This window comes from Amblyomma americanum, chromosome 1 (genome assembly GCF_052857255.1).
Source record: "Amblyomma americanum isolate KBUSLIRL-KWMA chromosome 1, ASM5285725v1, whole genome shotgun sequence".
Lineage (NCBI taxonomy): Eukaryota > Metazoa > Arthropoda > Arachnida > Ixodida > Ixodidae > Amblyomma > Amblyomma americanum.
In genome coordinates this window covers 214,886,391-214,911,156 of record NC_135497.1, presented here as the reverse complement: position 1 = coordinate 214,911,156, position 24,766 = coordinate 214,886,391, and the positions used below count along the sequence as shown (strand labels likewise).

The window sequence follows — 24,766 nt, the reverse complement described above, 5'->3', positions numbered from 1 at the left end:
GCGATGGATGGGTGGATGGATGAATACCATGGAGGAAGGAAAACTCAGGAGAGGCCCTTTCCATACAACACTGGAACAACACTGGAGAAAAGTGTGGAAGAAGTCACGTGGTTTTTCTCGCTCGGGAGGCCATCTTGTTCGGACAGCTTAGCAACGGCGTCGTAGTCGCTGTTTACAAACCGGGCGGCAGCAGCCGGCCGCGGCGTACCATTTGAGGTGCGGCGTAGGCGTACTTTCTTTAACTGCTCGAGTTTATGCTTTTGGTGGAGCTCACAGGCTGACGTTGGCGGCGTTCAACCATATCTTAGTGCAAAATTCTTGTTGCGTGCCCGGATTTGAACGCTTTCGGCGACAACCATTCAACGACAACGTCTACTGCAGCGCTGCTCGGAGCCGCCGGGAGACCGCCGCTGTTCACTGAAAAGAGCATTCGTGCTGTTCGTTCACCAGTGATTCGAAACGGCGTGCACTACAGAGCGGTCGTCGGCGTATTGTGCGAACGTTTTGTGTCTTGTGCGTGCCGTGTGCTATTCGCGTTCCCGTTTCGATCAGCAGTGAAACCTCGTTGCTAGTTATGCGTGTTCTTGCAACGCTCCAGTAATTGCAACTGGTGTTGGTTATAATACAACTGGTATTTTTGTTTTTCGACGATTGCGCTTGTGTGAGCGGCGTGGTTCATAACATGGGCGGAGAGTGATATTGCAAAGGAAGCAGCTGCGCTCGCTTTTTTCTTAGTATATAGAAACTTTGTCACATGCCTGTTTGAAGTGTCGTGCGAGCTATTTGCATTTGGGACGTGCCGCGCTCATGTGTATTCGTTCATATCGAGATCAAGTCTGTATTTCTGGTCGCGCGCTGTTTTTAGATCCGTTTCTTGTAGCAGATTCAGCAATTGCTTTGTTAAGGTCATGAGAAAAAATTGCGAGAAAGGCGAAGCATTTTCTTAAAATCAGTTGCTGGGCGAGTTGGTACTTGAGGGGAGACACCACAAAGCGCCGACTTCAACAACGTTTATTGCTGCGCGCAGCGACTACATGTAGCATACAGCGGGCATGCGCAGCAACGAAAAGGAAAGTCATGTGGGACTGGTAGCAGCGCCAACCCGCAAAGGAAACACATCATCACAGGTACAAGGAAGACAACATAAAGCTAAAACCTGAAAGTCAGGACGCAAACAAGAACAAAAACCATGATACCCTAGTTGGAAATTCCTAATACCCGACATTCTTTATCACCTAACAACACCGAAGGGGCGCTGACACAATAATCTCCTTTTTCTGCAATTTCACCAGCCTCTGCTATCTCCCTGGCAGTTTTGCTGACATACTTATGAAGAACTGTTGGTTTTCCCGAAAAAGGACCACGTTCCTTACACTGTTGGCAATCACAGCAGTGTATGCCTAGATGACGGGATGCCCCTTAGGAATTTCCAACTAGGGTATCATGGTTTTTGTTCTTGTTTGCGTCCTGACTTTCAGGTTTTAGCTTTATGTTGTCTTCCTTGTACCTGTGATGATGTGTTTCCTTTGCGGGTTGGCGCTGCTACCAGTCTCACATGACTTTCCTTTTCGTTGCTGCGCATGCCCGCTGTATGCTATATGTAGTCGCTGCGCGCAGCAATAAACGTTGTTGAAGTCGGCACTTTGTGGTGTCTCCCCTCAAGTCCGTGTTTGTCTTTGCTCTGTGAATGTAAGCATGAAGCATTTTCGCACTTCATGACAGCGAAAATGTTTAACTCCCCATATGGTTTCGTTTGCCACCCTTCGCGTATTAATAGTATGAACGTTTACGCTCCGAGCTTTCACTGCGTAATGAAGCTCGAACTGAATTTGCGCGCCTTTTCTCACATGTGTTTATTTTTCCCATATCCTATGACAGTGTCATTTGTGGTAAAACGTACTCATTGAAATGAGAATGTTCATGTGCATTCAATTTCAATGATGCCTGTGGTTATGCTGAAGAAAAATAATTTGAGGTGTTCAATACATTGACTTTCATTTTCTGTATGGTGGATCACAAGTAAAGTGTGCTACTCTGCAGTGGCATTACAAGCTAGTATTTCAACAACTAGAGAAAATTTATGTGTACAGCTGCAATTGTGCACGTTAAACATGAAACACAGCATTGAAATAATGCACAGCACTGTGAAACCTATACTGAAGCCACTGGGTACTCCTCAACTTCTAGAAGCAGTCTGAAAAGGTACGGTCATGTATATTAATTATCATGCGCTAAACTAGATCTGTGGATGTAAAACCTGCCACATGGCAATGCTAGAAGGGTGGATTTATGGATCATTCTTAAAGGGGGGCGGAGGGGGCCTGTCTCATATGAAACATGTATTTCTTGGAATTTTTTTGTTGAGAAATAGGGGCTCGGCATGGTTTTCCTATGTAAAATTTCAGGCTTTTGGATGGGGATGACATCCTCCTCCCCCCCCCCCCCCCCATAAGTCCTTCCCTGTTGTGCTACTATAGCCACTGTCGGCACTCTCTGTTTCTGTCACCTCTATGAGTGGCTCTTGAAATTGTGGATCAAATGTCATTGTTGGTGCGGTCATCATTATGAATATGTTATGATGCTAAGTTTTGCATTCAGGGTCAAGAACTCAAGAACTCAGACTTCTTAGTATATTTGCCCATCCTCGCTGCTGCATGAGAAAGCTTTCCTGGCATGGCCAGCCACACGAAAACTTGTTATGAAGAAAAATACAGTATTCAAGACCAGAAACAAAATACTCCAGGGTTCTTTTTGTCCTCACTGCTGCAGCAGATGACATTGTTGAAACAGCCAGCTTCCCAAACATATGCAATATAGAGATTGCAATATTCATCAACAAGAGCAGCATTAAAAGGCAGGTTGAACACCAAGCTGCGGTGTTACCGTGCATGGAAGCATTGTTCACGACTTAGCCAAAAGCATGGACGTGCACACTCATTCGGCATAATACTTAGAGGGTTGTGCTATCCGCCAGAAAGCGTGATTGAAGTGTGGCCAGTATATGGCCCACTTTTATGCGAGCACAACATGCAAACATCCCGGCATGAAAAACCTTGCTCAGGGATCTCAGGCATGAAGTTCTAAATTCATTCCAACAAATAAAGATTTTTTTACAACCTCATGAACACGTTTGACAGCTGTCCATTCGAAAATCGTGATGCTCTCATGTACAAAGTGTTGCAAAGGGCCATTTAAATATAAGCCTCATGCCAACAAGCTGGACATGGAAAGCTTCCAGGGTAGCCGTGTTCTAAAGCTTTTCAGGAAGCTTAAATTTAAAGGCAGTACTTTACATTGCATTAAAGTGGGATAGTTCTTTCATAAGTATTATGAAATGCACAGCGCAATCCAAGGCGCACAGCATAAAAAAAGAATGAAAGATGATACGCGGCACAGAGTAATAAGATCTATTTCAGTGGCACCATGAGTAACAGTTTATATAAAGAAAGAGAACAAAAAAGCATGCTCTTCAAAGTATATATATGCAAGATTTGGTTTTGTTTTCTTCTGCTATATTTTGGCAGCAGCTGTGTATTTATACACAATTTCACTGAACTAAATTTTTTTGTCCTTCACCTTACCTGGTGAAATTAACCTTCTAGCCCTGCTATTAACACGTACTAGTCTAGGATGAACCGGATGTAAGTATACCAGTATATTTCGCAAAGTGCAGCCTGGAAGGAACCCAGGGACACATATCTCTGTCTTCGCAAAACGAAGCAGGTAAAAGCGGCAAAAAACACGGCGTACCATGGTGGGCCACCGTATTAAGTTCCTTCCCGCGCTTACCACAGTTGCGATAAGTGCCTTCGCCGAATGCTACTTGATTATGGCCATGCAAGGCTGGACTGTTTCGTTCGAACGAGAGAGCGGGGACGGCGCGGAGACGACGCGGCAAAGAGCAATAAATGGAAGCAGCTGGATGTCTCGCACGAACGCTTCCGAAGTCTCCCGTACATGAACAACGGACAGAAGTCAAGCGCCACTCGCACTGGAGTCTCTCTAGTCTGGCTCCTTCGCGTGGTTTAAAACGCGCGCGAGGAAAAACGTAAACAAGAGCGCAAATAAAAATAAACAAAAGCGCGCCCGAACAATATGGCGCCGAGCTCGTTTCCGGTTTCAAAAAATGTCACGTGACGGCCTCTCCCTTTTTTTTTTCCTTCCTCCATGATGAATACGGCTGAACCCTTTAAATCGGGCGGTGGCTCAAGCCACCTAGCCATGACTTGTGAAATGTTACTCTTGTCTTGCTTTTAGCCAGCAATAATATAACCTTCGCTTGGTTACTTCTACCCGTTTAAAATCTACTTTCCTTTCACTGTCCTTAAACCTCAATGCCTTGGGTAAATCAGCCCGCTGCTTTCCACTGTAGGGTGAAGCCCTTTACAGAAAAGTATCAAGTATTCGTATTCATCCGTTTCCTCCTCTCCGCACTAGCTCCCTGTATATATTTTGAAAATAAAGTTTTTCACTCAGTCAGTCAGCACACACTGCACAACGTGTCTATCTCGTGGTACCTGACTCTGTCCGCAAAACTCCAGTCCTGGCCTGAAACAACAAAGAGCTTCCCCTACAATTATCATAGATATTTTCTTTAGCAATTTCCTGCTTGAAGGTCCGGTATGTTCCCAGTGCCGATTTCGTCAGCATCCCTGTTTTCCACAGAGCTCTCTCTGTTTCTTTAACCTTTTTTCTGAACCGATAATTGCTGATTTGCCCCCTTACTGCTGTCCAGATATTTGCTTGTCAATTTTCTAGTTTGCTTTCTCCATTTCGTGTCAACATTCTTTATGTACTGGTATCTGAAAACTTTCCTAGCCCACTGCTTTTCCCCCATTTTTATCTATCGCTCCTCAAATGCTATCTTTCTGCTAGCCTCTCTGCTCTCGAAAGACGCCCATCCTGATTTGGTGTATTGCCATGTGCTCCCAGAGCTAACCTCCCTACGCCACGTTGTTTAATTACTAACCTTGCTTGAACATCTGGTCTCATGCACAGGACCGCATTACCGAAAGTCAGGCTAGGGACCATCACCCCTTCCAGACCCCTCTTACCACTTCATACCTATTGTAATTCCACAGTGCCCTATTTTTCATGACAGCTGCATTCCTACTAGCTTTATTCATTACATATTTTTCATGCTCTGTCACATACTCAGCACTGTTATTTATCCACACCCCAAAATACTTGTACTCATCCACTACTTCTAGCGTGAACTCCTGTATTCTATGCTCGCCGCCCACTTCATTAAATATCATGACTGCAGATTTTTCCTTGCTATACTTGAAACCTAATCTATCTCCCTCTGTACCACATATGTCTATCAACTTCTGCAAGTCTTCCTTGTTGTCAGCCATTAGCACTATATCATCCACGTAGATTAGTCCCGGTAATGACTGTTTAATCCATTCCCCTTGCTTGAAAAAAGAAAGGTTGAAGCCTAGTCCGCTCCTCTCTAGCTTGTTCTCCAACCCTTGCAGGTACAACATGAACAACAAAGGAGACAGAGGACATCCTTGCCTAAGCCCCCGCTGTATCTCTACAGGTCCTGATACATTTTTTCCCCATTTTATGAGCACTCTGTTACCTTTATATATATCTTTTAAAAGATTAATTACTCCATCTTCCACATCCAATGTGCCCAGTATGTCCCACAAATACTCCTGAATAACGTTGTCATAGGCTCCCCTAATATCCAGAAATGCTAGCCATAGGGGCCTGTGTTCCTTTTCAGCAATCTCTATACAATGCGTCAAGGCGCACTGCCATAAGGCCAGACTCCTCAGCAAACGGCACGCATTTGACGCATCAGCGAGCTGCATTTGCTGTGAACCGTCGCTCGCTCGGTTAGTTTTTGTGAACGTATTGCCGAACTAGCCAGGCTTGTTGGCATTTTGCATCGTCACGCAAACCTGCTACGGCAATATTAGCGTGTGATCATGCAGTGTTGAAGACATCCGGACGTTTGCTTGCGTCATGCCTTTGTACTATTGTGTGGTGGACTTCTGCCCCAGCAAATACGGAGACCCTGTGAGTTTCCATAAGTTCCCCCGGAACGATGCACAAAGAAATGCATGGATTGACTTTGTTCGGGCTACTGGGCGGCACTATTGGACGCCGGAGAAGAAGTGCATGCTTTGCTGGCTGCACTTCTGCTCGGACTCATATGAGTGCAAGTATGCAGCCAGCTTAGGGATTCCGAAGAAGCGTTGCCTCTTGCCCGGTGCCATGCCGATGGTGTAACCTGCTGCTGCACAACGTCTCCTGCCGCTTGTAAGCGGAGCAACTGCGCCAAAGCATCAGGTTTGTATTACATCCGGTTGTCTGCAGGTATGTTCATTGACAGTGGCGGTAATGCTGGCATATTTGATGTTTTGTGCAGTGCCTAGCTGAGGTTGGCAGCGATGGTGTTAATCTCTGTGAGTAAATGGCCACGGAAGAGCTATCTGGGAGCACAGGTATTATATTTGCGCTGATCTGTTTCGTTGTAATCCTCAACCACACTGTTGTGCAAAGTGTCAGAAAATGAAATTAAAAATCATATAAAGAAGGTCGTTTGGCTGACAAGTATGCACGTTTACCGACACACCTACGTAGACTGCATCACTTAAAAATTAATAGTAGTGTGTTGTTAGTCTTAAAACTTCTTGGCATGTTCAATATGGCTTATGTGCGATTTGATAGTAAATATGTACGGAATTATCTATTTGTACTCATGAAAATGGGTGAACAGTGCGCGTGATGAGCAAATCACTAACATGATAGTTGCAAGCATGTCACATAGGGTGTCTACTTTGTGTGTAAAACTTGCCTTCAAGTGACAATCTCATTTTGGTCCAGCACTTGGTCATCATTCGGACACAATGTCACCACCATACGGAGCCACAGCAGGGATTGGGTGCAGTACACGCGACGTCCAGACTCAGTGCACTGTGCAAGTGTCACTGAAAGCGACACAAGCTACAATGTGTCCAAAAATGAAAAGTATCGGTGTGCAGACAGAAGGTGCAACCTGTACTGTGGGTGCATATGAAATCTCTCAGGGAAACTGTGCCGGTGGTGGCGTGTTGTGTACTACTTTTGCTCCCAGCAGTACATGTCTTCTAGTCTTCACCTTAATTCTGTAATGTGTTCTAGGGAAGTAACAAGTGATGTGGACAATTTGTTTCTGAGTAGCTTTGGTGTGAGAGTGCGATTCAGTATATTGTTTGACCGCTCTGTGAACTGATGACTCCAATAGTAGGTTTTTTTTGTTGTAATGTGGCCATAGAGAGTACTGTTTTCGAGTGCAGTTCTTTCAAGCGACAGGTTTAGCTTTTTGAAAACATAGTACAAAAAAGACATGGACGACAGAGATCTGGATGGGACAGGTGCTACTGCCTGTTACCAACTAGCCCAAACCAAGCTTCTGTTGTAACAGGTTTAGTGTAGGTGACTTTTTTTTTTTTTTGCTGTGGAAAACATTTTTTTTATAAGCAAGTGTAGAACTTACACCGCAACTGTATTTGTTGCAAAATGCACGCTTTTTGCAGAGCTGTTTTGCTCCTATATTCTTCAGCGTCAACATGTGCACATCTATATCACCCCCTAACCTTCAATTCCAGAATGTCAGACCGAGTGTGATTTTGCTGATATTGTGCTCTCGGAGGACCAACAGCCGAGATGCTCAACACCACAACCACCAACACCAGAGCCGCCGGAGTTGTCACTGACTTTTCAGGATGATCCAATGGACACTACATACGAGCCATCTTTGGAGAGCTCTGCGGTGTAAGTGTGCCTCATGGCTCAAAGTTGATTTTTCTTTCCATGCATGGCTTACTGATATGCAAACATTTTGGTCACGACAGGTACTTGAAGAGTGAAGGTTTCTCGACATATTCACATTTAAAAGTTAATTTTCAAGTAGTACCTCTTACAAGCCCTGCCATCTCAAGGAAAAGTGTAAAGGATAGTTTGGTTCGGTTTGTGAGGGTTCAACGTCCCAAAACGACTCGGGCTATTAGGGACGCCGTAGTGAAGGGCTCCACCAATTTCAGCCACCTGGGGATATTTAGCGTGCACTGACATCACACAGTATATGAGTGTAAAGGATGCTGTATGGAAACAAAGCAGTAGTGTTAAATGGAACATACATTTGGTTTACAGTTCTCTTGTTAAACCATGCCCTCGCAAGATCATTGTGTTTGAGGAAAGCTCCTGGACCTTGTGAAGTTTTGCAGAAAATGCCACCTCCCGGCAGAGTCATCAGTTGAGGTATGGAAATCATTGTTGTTGTTCAAAGCACAGGCATGTTTTTCTGGAATGGATTTTTTTAGTGATGTTTTGAGAATGCAGCACACCTCTTCTCCTCTGTCATTATCGTTTGGGTGTTGTTTATCAGTGTTTTGTTTATTTTTATCCCTTTGATTTGTTCTTTTTCAGTGTGTAATCCAATGGCGAAGAGAAATTGGTGTTTATCAGGGTTTTTGCTGTAAAGTGGCTATATAATTACTAGAGAAAATATAACGCATCTCACATTACAGAACTTAATTGAATGGATACCAAACGTTGCACAGTGAGTTAATGCACCAGTGATTGAAAATAACAGAATAATTTCAGAAGCATAAAATTGTTGCTTAAACTTGTTGAAATAAAATGGGCATGTACATTGTGAGGGATTTTTCAGCCACCAGAGCATGGTTCTTGCAGCTCAGGAAAGCAGGCCAGCAAGTGCACCTTCTATGTTTGCACTTGGCATAGGGGTGGCAAGACAGTCAAAGGAAGCTTTTGACAAAGCCGGCAATCCTTTGCTGTGTGCTCTCCGGAAACTGCCATTGCTAACTTCAGCAAATGGAACAGAGAATATTGCAAGAGCTCCTCTTTCAAAGATATTAGTTCTGCAGAGCACACGACGGGCAAAAACAATCCACAGGTTTTCTTCTGCTTTCATTGGTTCCTCCTTCCTGCCTGGATTCACAGCTTGCACTAATGCTAGAAGTCATTCCTCAAGAAATGAAAACTCGCAGGAATATTCCTGTAAACAATGGCTTCCCACTTTGTCTGAATCTAAAGTGAGTGTTCATGAAAGCTGAGCACACATTTCTTTCGGACGTCAGAGCTCATCGGGTGTAAGAGTGTGTAGGTCTTTGCAACAAACTCTTGCCATGCAGGAAGACATTGACTAGCGAGGGGAACTCTAAGCGAACCATGATTGAGTACACGTGGCGGACAAGCACCTCCTCAGACTCGAGGGCTTTTTGTGTTATAGTTATTGGCAGGACGTTCTTGGCCAAGTAATCACAGTTTGCAAAAAAAATACAATCACGTCTTCAGGGTTAGTGAGTAGTGCCTGCACCTTCTTGAGCTTTTCACCTTTAGTTGTGCTTCCATGAGCTGTTCTATTACTCTTGAGTAAGCAAGAACATCAGTGAGCGCTTGAAAAAATTGTACCAGCGCATGAGAACCACAGCAGCAAGTTGCCGCGCTGGCAATCCGAGGGACTTGCAGGCAATGTGAAATTTGCGGCGTGCATCCCTGGAGTCTGTAAGCATTGCTGGTACATAGCCATTTCTCTTGCAGCACTGAGAGATCGCATCTTCATACACTCCGTCACTACAACGTTCAAAAGATGACAAATGTCTCTTATGGTCACCGTGACAAAATCACGGCATGACTTGTTAAGTTCGCCAGTCATTTTCTGCATATATAATGCTGAGTTGGAGGCTATCGCACAAAGACCGCTAGTTTGGACTTTGAACCTGTCATGCTGGTAAAAGTAACAGAAGGGAATTCGGGGTTAGGAATATGGTTTCTACAAAAAGGAATGAGGAATGAAGGGAGGAAAGATAAAACCAGTTCAGTTGTGTTCCGGGTCAATGAGAAAAAAAGTAGTATAGAACATTGCTTCATGTGAAGCTGCCATTTTGTTTTTCAAGGTCAGATAGAATTTGGGATTTTTCAGTTTTCACCGCTTCAGACAAAAATGCCTCGAGGTTCGTTTTTTCTGGCTTATCGGTATATAGCGAAAGCATGGAGCCCTACTGATTTCCCTTCCTCAATGCAGTAGTAGTCACTTCAGTCATGCCGCATCACTTTGTGCCTTTGCCTGCTGCACAGCTTTTTCTGCCCTCCGACGTAAAGGCACCTCCCGCTGAAACCACCGATTAGAATTCCAGTCGCCTTAGCTACAGCCACCTCATAGCCAGCATCAAGAGCCGTACTTTAGGAATGAAGGTTTTATGTGATGCAATAACCCACTGGAATGTCTTGCACAATGACACACTGTTGTGCAATGAACACAAATCATTTTGTCGGCCTCACCATGAATTATTCAATGACTTTCACCTGTACAAAGTGCCGTACATGCATTTTTTTCTCTATTTTGCCCTCTCCTTATTTGTAATTGCTTGATCTTCTTTATGTTATTTTTTAGTGTTTACAGTTGGCAGTGTTGTGTTCATTGTGCATGTATTTCCACCACTTGTAGCCCTTCCTTATGTAATGCCGTTGGGCCTCTATGGACAAAATAAATGAAATGAAACAGGCGGTGCAGTGCTTACATGTTGGAATATATAGTGAATTTATAGGTGCGTTTTCTTTCTTGCACAGGTTTTTGGCTCCCTCGCTGTGGTCACGTCTACATGCCAAGATGGCCATGTTTTAAGATGGCACAGCCAGCCAAAGAAGAGACGCTTTGCCATAGGAAACATCACTGTGGCTGCTGCAATCCTCTTTACCGGCTCAAGCCCAACGCAAGTCCTGCGGCTCTTCACAAGCGCTGGTATTGCATGCTTCAGCAAGCGCACATACGATCGCCTGCAGATGGACATTTTTGATTCCTGCTGTGCACAAGGTGAGCATGGTTTGTCTGGAAAGGTTTCTGTGTTGACCAAAAAATCCTCAAAACCAAAATGGGCATGCCACTAATTATGAAAACAAATTTTTGAAGTGTGTCAACGCCCAGTCCTGAGAAAATGGGCAATCTTATGTGGTACTACTTGGCTGATTAATGCAGTTGTATTGTTAAAAGCATTGCTCCAAGGTTCTCGCTTCTTTTCCTTTCTTTGCCTTACTTCTGGGCCTAGCACTATTTTCCTTTCTCGAGTACAATGAACCATCTAGCCAAAATAGAAGTTCTTCTACACTATAAAAGCACTCTGTACATATTTATATGTATTTACTTTTTATTTCAGTTGTGGGAACGCGAACAGCATTCTTTAGTCAACTCTCTCAGCAGGGCTGAAGCCCAACTAGCAGGTGACACCTGGGCAGATTCTCCTGGCTACTGTGCCAAATACGGCACTAACTCGCTGCTGGACACTTCATTGAATCGTATAATTGACATGCAGCTTGTACAGGTAAGAGATCTTTTCGGTTTTCTCATGTACAGTATATTGGCTTCGATCAGATTAAACTTTTCCTTGACCTCCCGTTGCAGTCAAATGAAGTTTCCAGCAGTGGCGCCATGGAATTGGAAGGCCTAAAAAGGGCACTGAAGCGCCTTGATGATAAGAACATCTCTGTGCGCGAGATAGTCACGGACAGGCACGTTCAGGTGCACAGCCACATGCGCCAGCATCGGCCTGATATTGCCCACTACATTGATGCTTGGCATCTTGCCAAAGGTTAGCACCAATTATTTTTTTTTTAGTGAAGCACTGGCTTGCTGTTTGCCGGGTAATTGTTCAAGCCAAATTTATGTATACCTAATGTTGCTCACAAAATCTCTCGTTAAGTGTTTCCCGTCCCTGCGTTTTAAAATGAGCAGCTGTGCTGCCACCATGAAGCACATCAAGCCAACCAGCAGATGTGACGGTTGTTGAATTAGCAGATCAGGGAGCTTTAACAGGCATAAATGCTGTCACCTTATTGCTCTATTTAGGACTACTGTCTTGTAAACTGCAAAAGGGGCAGCCTTAATGCTTGCTACAAAGGAGTACAGAGGTGAACACACTTGCCTAGAGCGCTCGAGCCAAGCTCTGCGCGAGAAAGGAACTGAAATTTTAAAGCATGAACTGAGTTTTATAAATAAAACTTGTACTCGAAGCACAGCCGGAAAGACATAAAGACCGTTCAGTCACAAGCACTTTGTGCCTAGCCAAACAGTTGCATTAAAATAGTATCTGTTCATTTGCTCCACCATACGCTGCTCAAGTACCCTACACAATTGTGCTCAGCTCTGTACTTCTATAATTTCTGATCACTGCAAACATAGCCCTGCTGTTCAGTACATGTAGAGTGGTCATATTGTGCATGCATATTGTGTGTTTGTTATCAGATTTGCACTGTTCTAGCACTAAAACCCCTCACAGCTGATTTTGCCAATGTTTGTCTATGGCATCTGGCAGGCTGATGGCAGCCGACCAGACAGCCAGGCAGTGTCCAGTCTCGGATATCACTGACATTTCTCTGTCTGAAGCCTCTGCCAGGCTGATGGCAGGAATGCAGGCTGTCATGAGTGGGTTTCGATCCGTAACCAGGCGAAGAGGTGCTAGCGCACCTAATTCACATTTGGTCACCTATGTAGATTGGCTGCCATTTTCTTTCATGCACCTCGCTGTTGACTGCATTATTTTTTAGATAATAAAAAAGTAGTTCCCTCGTCATTTGGCAAGACTACCTCTCAATTGCATGATGGCTTTTCAGTGATGTGGGTGTGGCAGTTGCTTTTAAGCAGAGCAGTCAAGAATAGTCGCCTAATTTTCTAATTTCTTCTTTTTTACTCCAGGGCTGAAAAAGAAGCTGCAGGCTGTCTCCCGCTCATGAGGCTGTGGCGTGATTGAAGAGTGGATGACCTCCATCATCAATCACTTCTATTTTGCTGTAAAAATTGCTGGAAGAAGGGTTCAGACTGCTGCAGAGAGAGGCGAGCTCGCGGTAGCCATCTGGCTGTCACTCCTCAACCATGTGCAGGACAAGCACTGTGGCCACAGTGAGGAGTACACCAACTGCGAGCATGGAGACCTCTTACCCAGAAAGTGGATTTTTTCAGGTACTTCCATCTATTAATTTGCCATTTGTATCACAAGGATATCTTTTAGTGCTCATACGCTGGAAGAATAACCCTTAGCGATCACTAATGACACTTTCAAACTTGATGACATTGTTCTGTTGATGTAGTGCAAGCAAGAAGAGTGCATTCCTGCTCATTGCTCTACTCTTCATTATTTATTGTTATACTAACCTGTCAAAATGTTTCTTCTTGCCTTTATGTCGTATCCTTGAAATTTACGCCACCAGGTACTGACGCCTTTGTGAAGCTGCGTGCCATAGTGGAAAACTATCGCCTGCTTGCAGACATCAAGCAGGTGTCACCGGCATGCCAAACATCAAGTCTGGAGTCATTCCATTCATTACTCTAACGGTTTGCTCCAAAAAGCTTCACATTTTCTTTTCATGGAATGCTGGCAAGGTATGAAGGTGTCAGTTTCCTCACATACTCCTCAAGAGTACATTGGCGTTATCGTGTGCTAAATGTCATAAACAGCCAGACTTGCGTGTTCAGTGCACCTGCATTGCTGTACAAGTGAACACTTTGTTGTTCATGCATAGAGGTATCACTATCTGTTTACCAAATTTAGGGCGGACAGTATACATGAAATTTCTCATTGTGAAATTTGCAACCATGGAAGTTGGTGTGATTGCATGTGAAATTAGTGCAACTTCATGTGACCGCAAGTTAGGAAATGTGACGAGGTATTGCATACTGCACTTTTTCTTAACGTTGCTACTGTGCCAATAACCTTTTTCCTTTACAGCGCCCTTTTGCCTTTTCCTTTAAGAATAAAGGACTTTCAATTGAATTGAATTATTGAATTTTGGAATAACATTCTTGCATGAATATCTGCAGTGACAGTCATGTCTGTTATAAAGAAGTCATAGATGCTGCTTTACAGTGCTAGCTGGATGAAAGAGCGAGTAGTGAGAAACATGTTTTGCTGATGATGCACCGATGCTAACAGCTACAATAAATTTATTGTCATGTGCTGTAATAAAGCAGCAGACGGAACAAAAAACTGGCTTGAATTTCGGAGACATGCACTGGGCTGAGGCACACAGCTGCGGGCTCTTCACTATGTATGACCGTTTTTTGAAAAAGTGCTGAAAGGTTAGCCCTCCTTGGAGCATGCATGTAGGTATGCTTTTCGCAAAACTGCTAGCTAAGTATGTTCTCTTTAGCAGCTGTGTAGACTGTGGTGTGCACTTTTGATATTCTACATCTCTGTGCACAGATCAGAACTGGCTGCTCTCCACTATAATGAAAATGCGGGCAGGGTGCAATGCAGAACTACCATCGGAAGGCGTCAGTGGGCAGTGAAACATCCTAAAGCCTGGAAAGGGAACCCAGTAGCGTGCCCAGTCAAAGAGCCTGCAACTTTTGGTACGTATACAACTGCAGAGGGAAGGCAAAACTTGAATGCCTGTAACTAAAACAGCATACCTAGCCCACTGTTGGCTGCAGGTGCATGCATCACAGATTATACGAAAAATGGTAGTGCTTGCACTAATAGCCTTGGTGCAGTTGTGGCATGCGCAAGCTGCTTCTAGCGTTACTGTACACCAGAAGGAACAATAATGGCTACACAGGTCGACACCAGCAGAGGCTGTCATATACCATCTCTTTTGTTGAAGTTACTGCTCTGTATAAGTTGCACCCGCTTGTAAATGACAGCTTTGCAAAAAGAAGATGCACATAATCACACTAGTGTGCAGGACACACTGAGAGGACTTCTCTAAGAGTGTGTGAAAAAAATACATGATTGTGGCAGCTGCAGAGGTCGGACTTCCTCAAACTGTGGCCTGCATGTACTACGCATTCTGCAACCAGAAGGCCATTGAAAGGAATGTGATAAAAATGATGTTGAAATTGCAATTTTTGAAAATGTATAATGTTGCCCCTTGGATAACTGTTCTTTTCGAACATGGTTACTGGCCACGGCAAAAAATGACGCTCAGTGTGGCATCCACAACTGAACAAAGCACTGCGCTGTCACCATCGTTTTCAGACATTTTCACCTTATTGTAGACCAACCTATGCTTTGCTGGGACTTTTGCAGCTCAGCTGTTTGTAAAGTACAAGGTTTAAAGAGATGCAGTTATTTTTCAGTGGTGTGTTTAGAAAAGCTGCTTCTGTGCCATGCAGCAGCATATTTTTTCTCCATGATGCCGGAGTAGAGCAGGAAGCTGTCATTTCTTTTCAACTTCTAGCAGCAATTTTGGTAGTTTTAAACTGAATATCTGCACTGCTGCCTTGGGCACATAAAGAAATCAGAACACTGCAGGAGATATGCTCATACTTTGTTTTTTGATTCCAGTTTGATATGTGTTTTTCTGCGCTTTCTGTGCACCTGGTGTAGGTTATGTCGAGCATCTTCCTGAAATTGTGGACGAGCTGGTGGAGAGTGGCAGTTTCGGTGCTACACATGTCACGACTTTGCCTCAACCACCGCCTCCACTTACAAGCTCCTTTGGACCGGTGGACAAGGCAGCTTTGGTGCGGGACCACCTTTCAAGGTTTGAGTCACGTGAAGAGCAAGGTAGGCACACGGAAAGGTGCCAGTGATGATAGTGTGTGATGGGTCACACACTGGCACATCTTCTATGGAGGTGGCAATCTGTGCCAGCAACTTCCCACAGGTTGTGTTGAGGAAGGTTGTGTGTGTATCATTGTCATCACCAGCCTGACTACACCCACTGCAGGGCTAGGGCCTCTCCCTTGTTTCTCCAGTTAACACTGTCCTTTGCCAGCTGTATATATGCCAGCTTGTGTATATGTCACAGACTGGCACATCTTCTATGGAGGTGGCAATCTGTGTCAGCAACTTCCCATAGGTTGTGTTGAGGAAGGTTGTGTGTGTATCATCGTCATCACCAGCCTGACTACACCCACTGCAGGACTGACTACACCCACTGCAGGACTATGGCCTCTCCCATGTCTCTCCAATTAACCCTGTCCCTTGCCAGCTGTATATATATGCCAGCTTGTGTATATACTGTGTTTACCTGAGCATAACATGCCCCTGAATCTAACGATGACCAAGAAAAGAGAAAACTTCAAGCCCTGCTTCTAAAATGCATGTGATTTCGGGAAAGGAAAATTGCATTTTTATATTTTCAGTGGGAACAGGCTGTTTATTCATCTGAACTTTGTTCCCTGTCGCTCTCAGACTGGTCCTTCTCACTCTCCGACCACAACATCTTGTCCTCAGTGGCATCTATGGCATTGGAAATTCTATGTTTCTTGAATGCCTTCACGACCGTGATTTTTGGACTTCCAAACTATAGTGAACTAGAATATTAGGTAGTGTGCTCACAGGCACAGCTCAGGGTGACCCCGCCAGTGTCGACAGGGCGCGGTGGCGCGTGGTAGCGCTGCAGGCATCTTCACTGGTAAAACGAGTGGCGCATTCGGCCGGCATTGCAGTAGCTGTGGCAGCCGCGCTGACGAATTAAATTATTGCCACATTCGCGTGAGTGTCGCCAAAATGGCTAAGCGGGTCTTTCATGAAACTTTATGGCCTGTGCGTATGTTTATTCATTCCTCAAAGGTCCACAAGGGAGAGTGCATGAGGGATTGTTGCTTGAGATTATAATGCACTGCACATCGTGTGGTGTAGCGGCATTTGATTCATGCCAGGGACGAACGCGGAATGAAAGGAGTTTAGGCGGCAACAGTTATTTTTATTCACAAGGAGCCAAGCAGCAGCACACATAAAACAGATTGTCAGGGGAGATGATGTACATACATTATTTACAATTCGCATTTTGCGCTGAACAAGAGGTGCACGCTCCGCCAGCCATTCAGGCAGAACAGTAACAGTGACTTCATTTTTATTTGGACAGCCGTGCAGCCACTGATTTCAGAAACAAATGAGGCAGATTTGCCACCACTGTATATATTTATGCTTGCTTATTTCACCTCATTTTCCTTCAACTTGTTCTAGCACTGCAGAGCAACATTAGCAACGGGTCAGTTTAAGGTGCTTTGCCCGTTTGCATTTTCCTGCCTTTCTTTTAATTGTTTCCTTTCACATTGAAGTACAGTCTAGTTACTAAGTAAAACCTTATTACTTCTTCAGAGAGGCCTTCTGCGTGAACGGGGCTACCAACTTCTTTCTGCGGTCTACTTCTAACCACTTCCAGCGCATCAAGAATGCTTTCGGTATGCAATTAATTGCAGCTAAAGCATTCTGTGAAGAGAATTTCAATTTCAACACAGTCATAAAGCTGCGGCGATAGGTACAGGTCCTGCATGGTCACGGTACGTATTTTGTCTGCCGTGCAAGGAAAAAGTTTTCATCTGGAGACTGCATTGTAAGCAAGGTTATGCACATTTGGCAATTTGTCTTCAAGTCTTCAATACAGTCTTCCGTGCAACATGCCATGCTGCATAGAAAACAAGTCGTCAGTAACTTTTAGCTATGTGCTCGTCGTCGTCATGCGCAGGCATACAAGTTGAACTCTGTTCTTGAATGGAGGGCCTTGAAACTGCATTTGAAGGGCATGCTCCATCACCTCCGCTTTCAAAACCTAGCAGAGAATCTAGCACTGTCTTGGGATGATTACCTTGCGAGACACATTTTGTGAGCCCATAAAATGAAACGCAACTGACTAGGATTAAAAATAGGGTTGGTGTAGGATGCTGGTCGCATCTTGAAGACTGCCTTATAATTCCGAACAGATTCTCAAGAGGATCTTGGCTAAGCTTTGAAGTCGTCAAACATCTGTACTTCAGCTTTTCTGCTAGTTATGCCAACAGTTGAAGTATGTTGAAAATACAGACCAGTGGCTCCTGAGGTACTCGGAAAACGACGACCACTTTTCACAAGTGTCTCCCAATCAGCAAGGAATGTTAAAAATGTCTTCACGTTGCCATCCATGAACAAAAATGTGAAGTGACCCCCTAGAAGAGCACAAACCAGCGCAAGACCACACAACACAACGATAACGAGCCCACAGATACACGCGGCGCAGTGACAGCGATGGTAAATCCTACCGTGAAGTCTACTGTGGCGCCACCTCGTGTTGGCGCTGTGATGCAGAAGCCTGTCGACATTCGTGGAGCAACCGCTCCCCCCTGAGCCGCCGCGGAGTGAGCACACTACCCAATACTCTAGTTCACTGTACCCAAGCCAAGCTTCATCCACCCACCCGGCCATTTCCTAGTTAGAGGCATGATTCAGCCTATTGCTGGCTGTGAAGGCGTGGAAGCCATTCATTAGCCGCTCTTATAGAGTGCTCGCTTAAACTCCTTCATGGGCTTGTTGATGCATGCATTCAGTGGCTGCAGTTGAGAGGTCGTTTCAACCGGTATCACCACAAGGCCCGTGTGGCAAGCTGCAAGCTTTTCTTTGACATGCTGGTCTAGGTGGTCCTTCAGTGCATCCAAAACAAGCATGGAGTGGAACCCCCAAGCTAGTGCCTGGCCTCTCGTGCCAGATGCGGTCTATCCAGTCGAGACGAGGTCAGTGTACACCCAACGCTTCACGTTGGTGTGCGCTATAACGCCTCGCAGAAAGTGCACCCACAACTTACTACCATTTGCTGTACAGATCAGCATTGCAGTTACCTGTGTCTTCTCATTGCTGGACGCTAGCACGCCAACTTGTTTTGCCCCTGTCGACTCCACTGTGGTACTGGGGGCATATCAAAATAAGCAGGAGGTTTGTTGATGTTGCCGATCTGCCCAAGTTCATATGCATTGTTGTGTCGCAGCGATAGGACATATCACTGAAATGAAATAAGCTTCTCCTCAAAAGCTTTCAGCAGCTCATGGCCAGTCCTATTTTGGCTTTCAACCCATTCTTTGCTAAAGCACAAGGCAGAGGAACACTTTCATCTCTCCTTTGGTCACTGGGCCCTGATTCTTGAGAGTAGAGGCTTTGCTAAGTAGGTGACCTTCATTTTTCAGTAATTTTTGGGTGGTTTCATCCGCAGTTATGGAAACCAGGTCATCGTTGCAAAAACGCTTTATGTATTTTAGCAGTTCAGCCAGCAAGATAGCAATAATGTTAGTCAAATATGTAGAATGTACTTATCAAAATGTTTGCCATGTTTTTGGATTTTCTGTGATGGTACATAGCTTCCCGTATTTTTGTATTCCTGTTCATCGCTCCGGTGCTGCCATTTAACACCTGTAGAGGGACAGAGACTTAGTCCCCTACAAATTAACGGAGCGCGACACGGATGAACCCAACAAGCCGGGAACCAGGTATCAACTGACTTTATTCTACTCCGCACGTGGCCCCACGTAGCCAACACGAGCGCATGTCGCGAACCGAGGAGGCACAGCACTGCTGATGGTGATAGTGCCGCTACAGGGCTCCCCCCTTTCCCCCGCGGATAGAAAGGAGCATAACAGTCAACAGCACGGCACCCATGGCACATTTCTGCTGATGGCGCGGACCGAGTCAGTGGAAGAGCTGGGGCTTGCGATTTCATGCTGGCAGGTTGAACGAGAAGCATGCGAGATGTAGGTGGGTTTCACGCGGTCGATGGCAACGATTTCTTCTCGTCCATCGACGGACAGCTTCAAAGTTTTCTCACCCCGCTGCAGGATGGGATAAGGGCCATTGTAGGGAGGAGTGAGCGAAGGCTTGATGTTGTCTCGACGCACAAAGACGTGTGGACGTGTGAGGACGGGTTGCAGGCTTAGGTGTTCAACATAGGCAGGCAGAGAGATGTCCTCGGTGCGGGCCGAAGTGAAGAACTCGCCAGGCAAACAGAAGGTAGTCCCGTAGACCATTTCGGCCGCCGCGCACTGATCTTCTTTAAAGGCTGATCGAAGGCCGAGGATCACTAAAGGAAGGGAATCGGGCCAAGAGGTGCGAGCTTCGCGTGCAACAAAGTCAGCCTTCAGCTGACGGTGCAAGTGTCCAACCATGCCATCGCAGAGGGATGGTACGCAGTAGTGTGAACATGCCGCACGCCAAGCAGAGATGTCAGGGCGCGAAACAAGGTGCACTCAAACTGACGGCCACGATCCATTGTCACTACAGTGGGGCAGCCGAAACGAGAAATCCATCCACTGACAAAAGTGTATGCCACTGTACACGCCGTAATATCGGGCAGCATAAAGGCTTCGGGCCACTGTGTGTAGCAGTCAACACACATAAGTATGTATTGGAAACCTCGTGATGGAGGAAGAGGGCCAGCAATGCCGACGTGTACATGGTCGAAACGACAGTCGGGGGGGTTGGAAAAGGTGGTGAGGCGACCGCGTATGACGCGTTGTTTTTGTACACTGACATTGCAAGCACTGACGAGTCCAGTGACGCACATCTCGGTTGACATTTGGCCAGACGAACCTAGACGTCACGAGCCGCTGCATAGCACGAATGCCGGGATGGCTTGCGTTGTGCAGCTGTTCGAAGACTTGGCGGCGGAACGTGGTGGGCACAAAAGGCCGTGGAGAACCACTGGAAACGTCGCACACGATGGTGTCCGAGCAGAACGGCAGGGGTACTGGCAGGTCAGAGAGCCAGGGTTAGACTGAAGCGCTTGAAGCTCACTGTCTAACGCCTGTGCGGCAGCCAGTGCTGCGAAGTCAAGCGCGCCTGATTCAAGAGCAGCGACATAAGAGAGTGCATCGGCTGCACTGTTCACGGGGCCTTCAATGTGTCTGATATCCACCTTAAATTCAGAAATGAAACTCGGGTGCCGTATTTCTCGTGCAGTGTATAAGCTTTGATTCACACGAAAAGCAAAAGTTGCACGTCCGCGATAGTGAAAATTTATCAGAATGTGTGCGGCATAAGCCCTCCACATCTGGTGTATGAGCAGGGACCTGGGGCCTGGGCACTGCAACCGTGGCGCCGTTATCCGCGTCCATCACATCCGGGTCACCAAACTGTAGAGTCCCCTACAAATTAATGGAGCTCGACGCGGACAAAGTGAACAAGCGGGGAACCATGTATCAACTGTCTTTATTCTACTCCCCACGTGGCCCCACGTAGCCCGCGCGAGCGCATGTCACGAGCCAAGGCGGTGCAGCACTGCTGATGACGGTAGTGCCGCTACAACACCCTCTCCTGAACTAGCACCTCACCAAAGGCACTCTCATTGCAGAATGGTTTTCACCGCATGTCTAGAGGCGTATGCTGGGTAGCTCGTATTGTAAACAGTTTTCTTGAACCTGTGAAGCAGGATGATGATGCCAACTGCAAAAGAACCCACGGCAGACAATATTAGCGCATTCTGCCAGTACATAGTAATGTGGAAATCGTGAGATGACACAGTTAGCGGGTGCGGGGAAGGAGCACGAATGGAGTAAGCAATAAATAGTGGGCAAACGTGACCTTGCCATGGCCCGCCATGGCCTTGGCAGGAAATGTGAAGAAGAGGAGGAATATGACATCACAGTTAAGCGCTCTGCAAACAAAAGACATCCTGCTAGACAGACGGGAAAGGTGCAACTACTGGTTGTCTCTCTTGTGAATGTCTTTTGCACAACTCCTAACTCGGACACTACGAAGCTACTTGCCCTATGACATGTCCTGCTGTATATGGCACATATGCAAGCTCCTGTTACTGACATTTTTATTAGCCTCATATCTGTGTGCCTGTGTCACTATTTTCTGCTTTATGCACTGCCGTCATGGCATATTCAGCTGTCAATAAGTGTTTAATTGCAGATGCCTGCTTGCATCAGGAGATGGCACAGCTTGCTACTGTGGGAGAAAATGAATGGTCTATCATGCTTTTGCATTCATCTCTCTGCGACCAGATTGAGACCCCAAGAACTGTTCTGTTGTTTTCCTGCTCGTTTTCTTATGTCAACATTTTACTTCCAGTATACGAAAATCATTGTCATCGTTTAGTCCTGCTCTTGCTGAAGTGGTGTTTGAGATTCATTATTGTTAGTTTGCATAAGAAGCGCATGCCATGCCTTCAGCTTCAAGCAACTGCCTTGTCACAGTGCCCTCCTTTTTTTTTTAGTGTATGAGATGACCAGAAAAAGTCGCTATCTTATTACAGAAGTCGACATGAGTGTGCAAATAACTGCCGCCTGAAAAGGAGTTGGGGTGTGTGTTGGACTAGTGGTTGAGGTAAATGGAGTTCTTGCTGTTGTGTATACTTCGTTTCATACATAGGTAACGCTGCCAAATGAGTGTGCCTATTCACACAGGCTAAGTCCGTGTCAAAAAAAGTAGTTCACCGTACAACTGTAGGGAATTTGCGGGGTCGCACCGGAGCGCCAGAGCAAGAGGACCAATGTAGCAGGCTTTTAGCACTGAACGTGCCCTGTGTGCATGCGCCGTTCATCTTTATTTTCTTCTTTTGCCAGCTGAGAACGCTGATCTTGGCGCCTCCGCTTTGCAACGTCACTGTGTGCTACAGAGCCCTCTGCCCTGACGGAACGGCAAAATGTACTCGCCGATGGGGCAGAGATGGGGCTGCCTTGGCGGCAGGCTGGTCAGCAGATAAGCTGGCAACATCCAAGGGGAGATGTCTCTAGGTATGCGGGTTTGAGGCGATCTAAGCAGACTACCTCTTCACAACCATTCAGCAGAATAGTCGCCAATTTTGTCGTCTTGTTGAGGACGCAGTACAGGCCGTTGTATGAGGGGGTAAGAGGCACCGCATCGAGGACGCAAGGTCTGGGTGCACAAATACATGACGGTCAGATGATCGAGGCGGGACTGGGCGCAGGTGATGAATACAGTCCTGTAGGTGTTGAAGGTACTGCAGAGGCAGGGACAAGGGAGGCAAAGGAACGAGCAAGTCTCTAGGAAGCCGCAGGGGTGCACCGAAGACGAGTTCAGCCGCCAAACAGCCAAGGTCACGACGAAGGACAGCGCATAGGCCAAGAAGTACCATAAAAAGGTGGTCGACCCAGTGCTCGCGATCAAGGCACGCAGCGAGGGCAGCCTTGAGCTGGCGATGGAGCCACTCGACCATGCTGTTGGCACTGGGGTGGTATGCTGCGGTTAGGCAGTGTTTAGTGCCAAGCAGACGGGTGAGGGAAGTGAAGAGGGTGCATTCAAACTAGTGGCCGCGATCCGTGGTAACAATGACGGGGCAGCCGAAGCGCGAAACCCATGCTGAAACGAAGGCTTTGGCAACTGTTTCCGCAGTAATGTCTGGAATGGGCACTGCTTCGGGCCAACTGGTGAAGCGGTCAGTTATCATCAGAATGTACTGGCAGCCATAAGAGGGAGGGAGTGGCCCAACCTAGTCAAGATGAACTTGGCCAAAGCGACAACTAGGTGGCAGGAAAGACTGGGGGATCTTTATTTTCTTTTGCCGGCCGGGAACGCCTATCTTAGCACCTCCACTTTGCAACGCCACTGTGCACTACACAACCGAAGTGAACACAAGCATATATTGTTGCGTGAAAACTAAAGTGCTGTGACTTGCACCTCCCGGATTTCGCTTTATCTCTTGCCACATTTTCATCCTGCAACTCATCAAGACTTCAAGAAGCCAACTTGCATGGGGCAGTATGATACGCAGTTGGTAGGGCAAATGGCTCGTACTCAATCTGCGCCCATAAAGTAGTCCACATGCAGTGAAAATTATAGCCAGAAGGCCTCATAGCTTCGACAGTGATTTTCAGTGGTGCCAGATCTTTTGATATCGTTCTTTATCACCCATACATTCACCAGAGTTTCGAGAAGGACGAATGATATGTGGCGGACTAATGTGATTCCGTGGACGCGCTACTTTTGCAGCCTCCTATGTATGAAACTGAGTATAGAAGCTGTCTCAGAGGACAATCAGTGTCAGGCATGCTTGGACGTGTCACATGGAACCTATTTTTCGTTACTCGTGAAGACCAAATGAATTGCGTATGCATTGCAATGCAGCAAGAGCAATTACAAACAGGTTGCTGTCACATGTTGCTGTTTGACAGCGTGTGGGATAACCTCTGTCTCAACTTGAACAGCGTCCCAATGTAGTGTAGGTGAGGTGGAATTATTTTATCAGAAACCTGGAAATGTGCAGCTACCTGGCCACATGTATGGCTGCTGTTCTTTTCTACGGCTGCCTTCAAGACCTTACCATGTCGCCTATATGCCAAGCCACAGCAGGGTGCGACAGCTCTCTCAACTTCTGTAGCGAATGTGTGACGTTATTCAAGGGCTTCTTTTGACTGCTGAAAGTGCGTGTGAAAGTGTCATGCAGCAGACAACCTTGAACAGGCTGATTGCACACCTCCATTTTTCCTCACCACTGGCAATCCACACCTTGTACAAATGTAACTTGGAGGTCAGTATTCCTACCATCTTTCAACAATCGGTGAAAACCATGTAAACAACTTGCCTAAATGTTTACTGTTCCTACTACCATCTGAAGGGATTTTTTTGGTTACCTTTTTTATTCTGCATACTGAGTTGAAACTGATTGCCATGCATGTGAATATGGAATAAAGCACTACAGTTCTTATTACCTTTATTTTTTCTCAGTGCAGTTGATCATTTCACAGCTTAAAAAGGAAATAATAACACACAAAGGAAGACAGGACGAATGAGAAGAAATGAACAAGCGCTTACTTTTAACTGAGGATTGATAAATCCTGAGTTGAAAGTCAGCTCACGTCCATTTGTTCTCATTCGTCCTATTTTCGTTAGTGCACTATTATTTCCTTTTTAAGTATGAACCACCAACATGCCCAAACATACTCTCTTTTGACATGTTTCTCTCTGCTACTCGGGGTACTTAAACCCAGCATAGCGAGCTGAAGGAAAGGCGTTCCTTATCTCGCTGATGATGCAGCTTGGGAGCGCCTTACGAGTTTTCCGGCCGAGCAAGACCCACATCCAGCATACAAACTGCCTGTATG

The 24,766-nt window shown here is 45.9% G+C and overlaps 1 protein-coding gene across 2 annotated transcripts; it reads left to right on the top strand.

Annotated features, from left to right (window-relative positions):
* On the top strand, window positions 1-24,766 carry LOC144114607 (uncharacterized). Of its 2 annotated transcripts, XR_013311068.1 has the most exons (11): window positions 1-6,303; window positions 6,383-6,458; window positions 7,605-7,770; window positions 8,149-8,256; window positions 10,591-10,834; window positions 11,175-11,339; window positions 11,420-11,606; window positions 12,710-12,973; window positions 13,222-13,393; window positions 14,214-14,362; window positions 15,339-24,766. XR_013311068.1 is itself a non-coding variant. In XM_077648460.1 (7 exons), exons 5-7 carry the CDS (start codon window positions 13,383-13,385, stop codon window positions 15,542-15,544), a joined length of 366 nt encoding a protein of 121 aa, XP_077504586.1. In that variant the 5' UTR covers window positions 10,595-10,834; window positions 11,175-11,339; window positions 11,420-11,606; window positions 12,710-12,973; window positions 13,222-13,382; the 3' UTR covers window positions 15,545-24,766. The 2 variants fall into 2 exon arrangements, 1 of the variants encoding a protein (XP_077504586.1); XM_077648460.1 differs by lacking the exons at window positions 1-6,303; window positions 6,383-6,458; window positions 7,605-7,770; window positions 8,149-8,256 and having other exon boundaries at window positions 10,595-10,834.

Coding starts and splice junctions, on each gene's coding strand:
- LOC144114607 (XM_077648460.1), top strand. Junction 14,363..15,338: donor CAAAGAGCCTGCAACTTTTG/GTACGTATACAA, acceptor CACCTGGTGTAG/GTTATGTCGAGCATCTTCCT.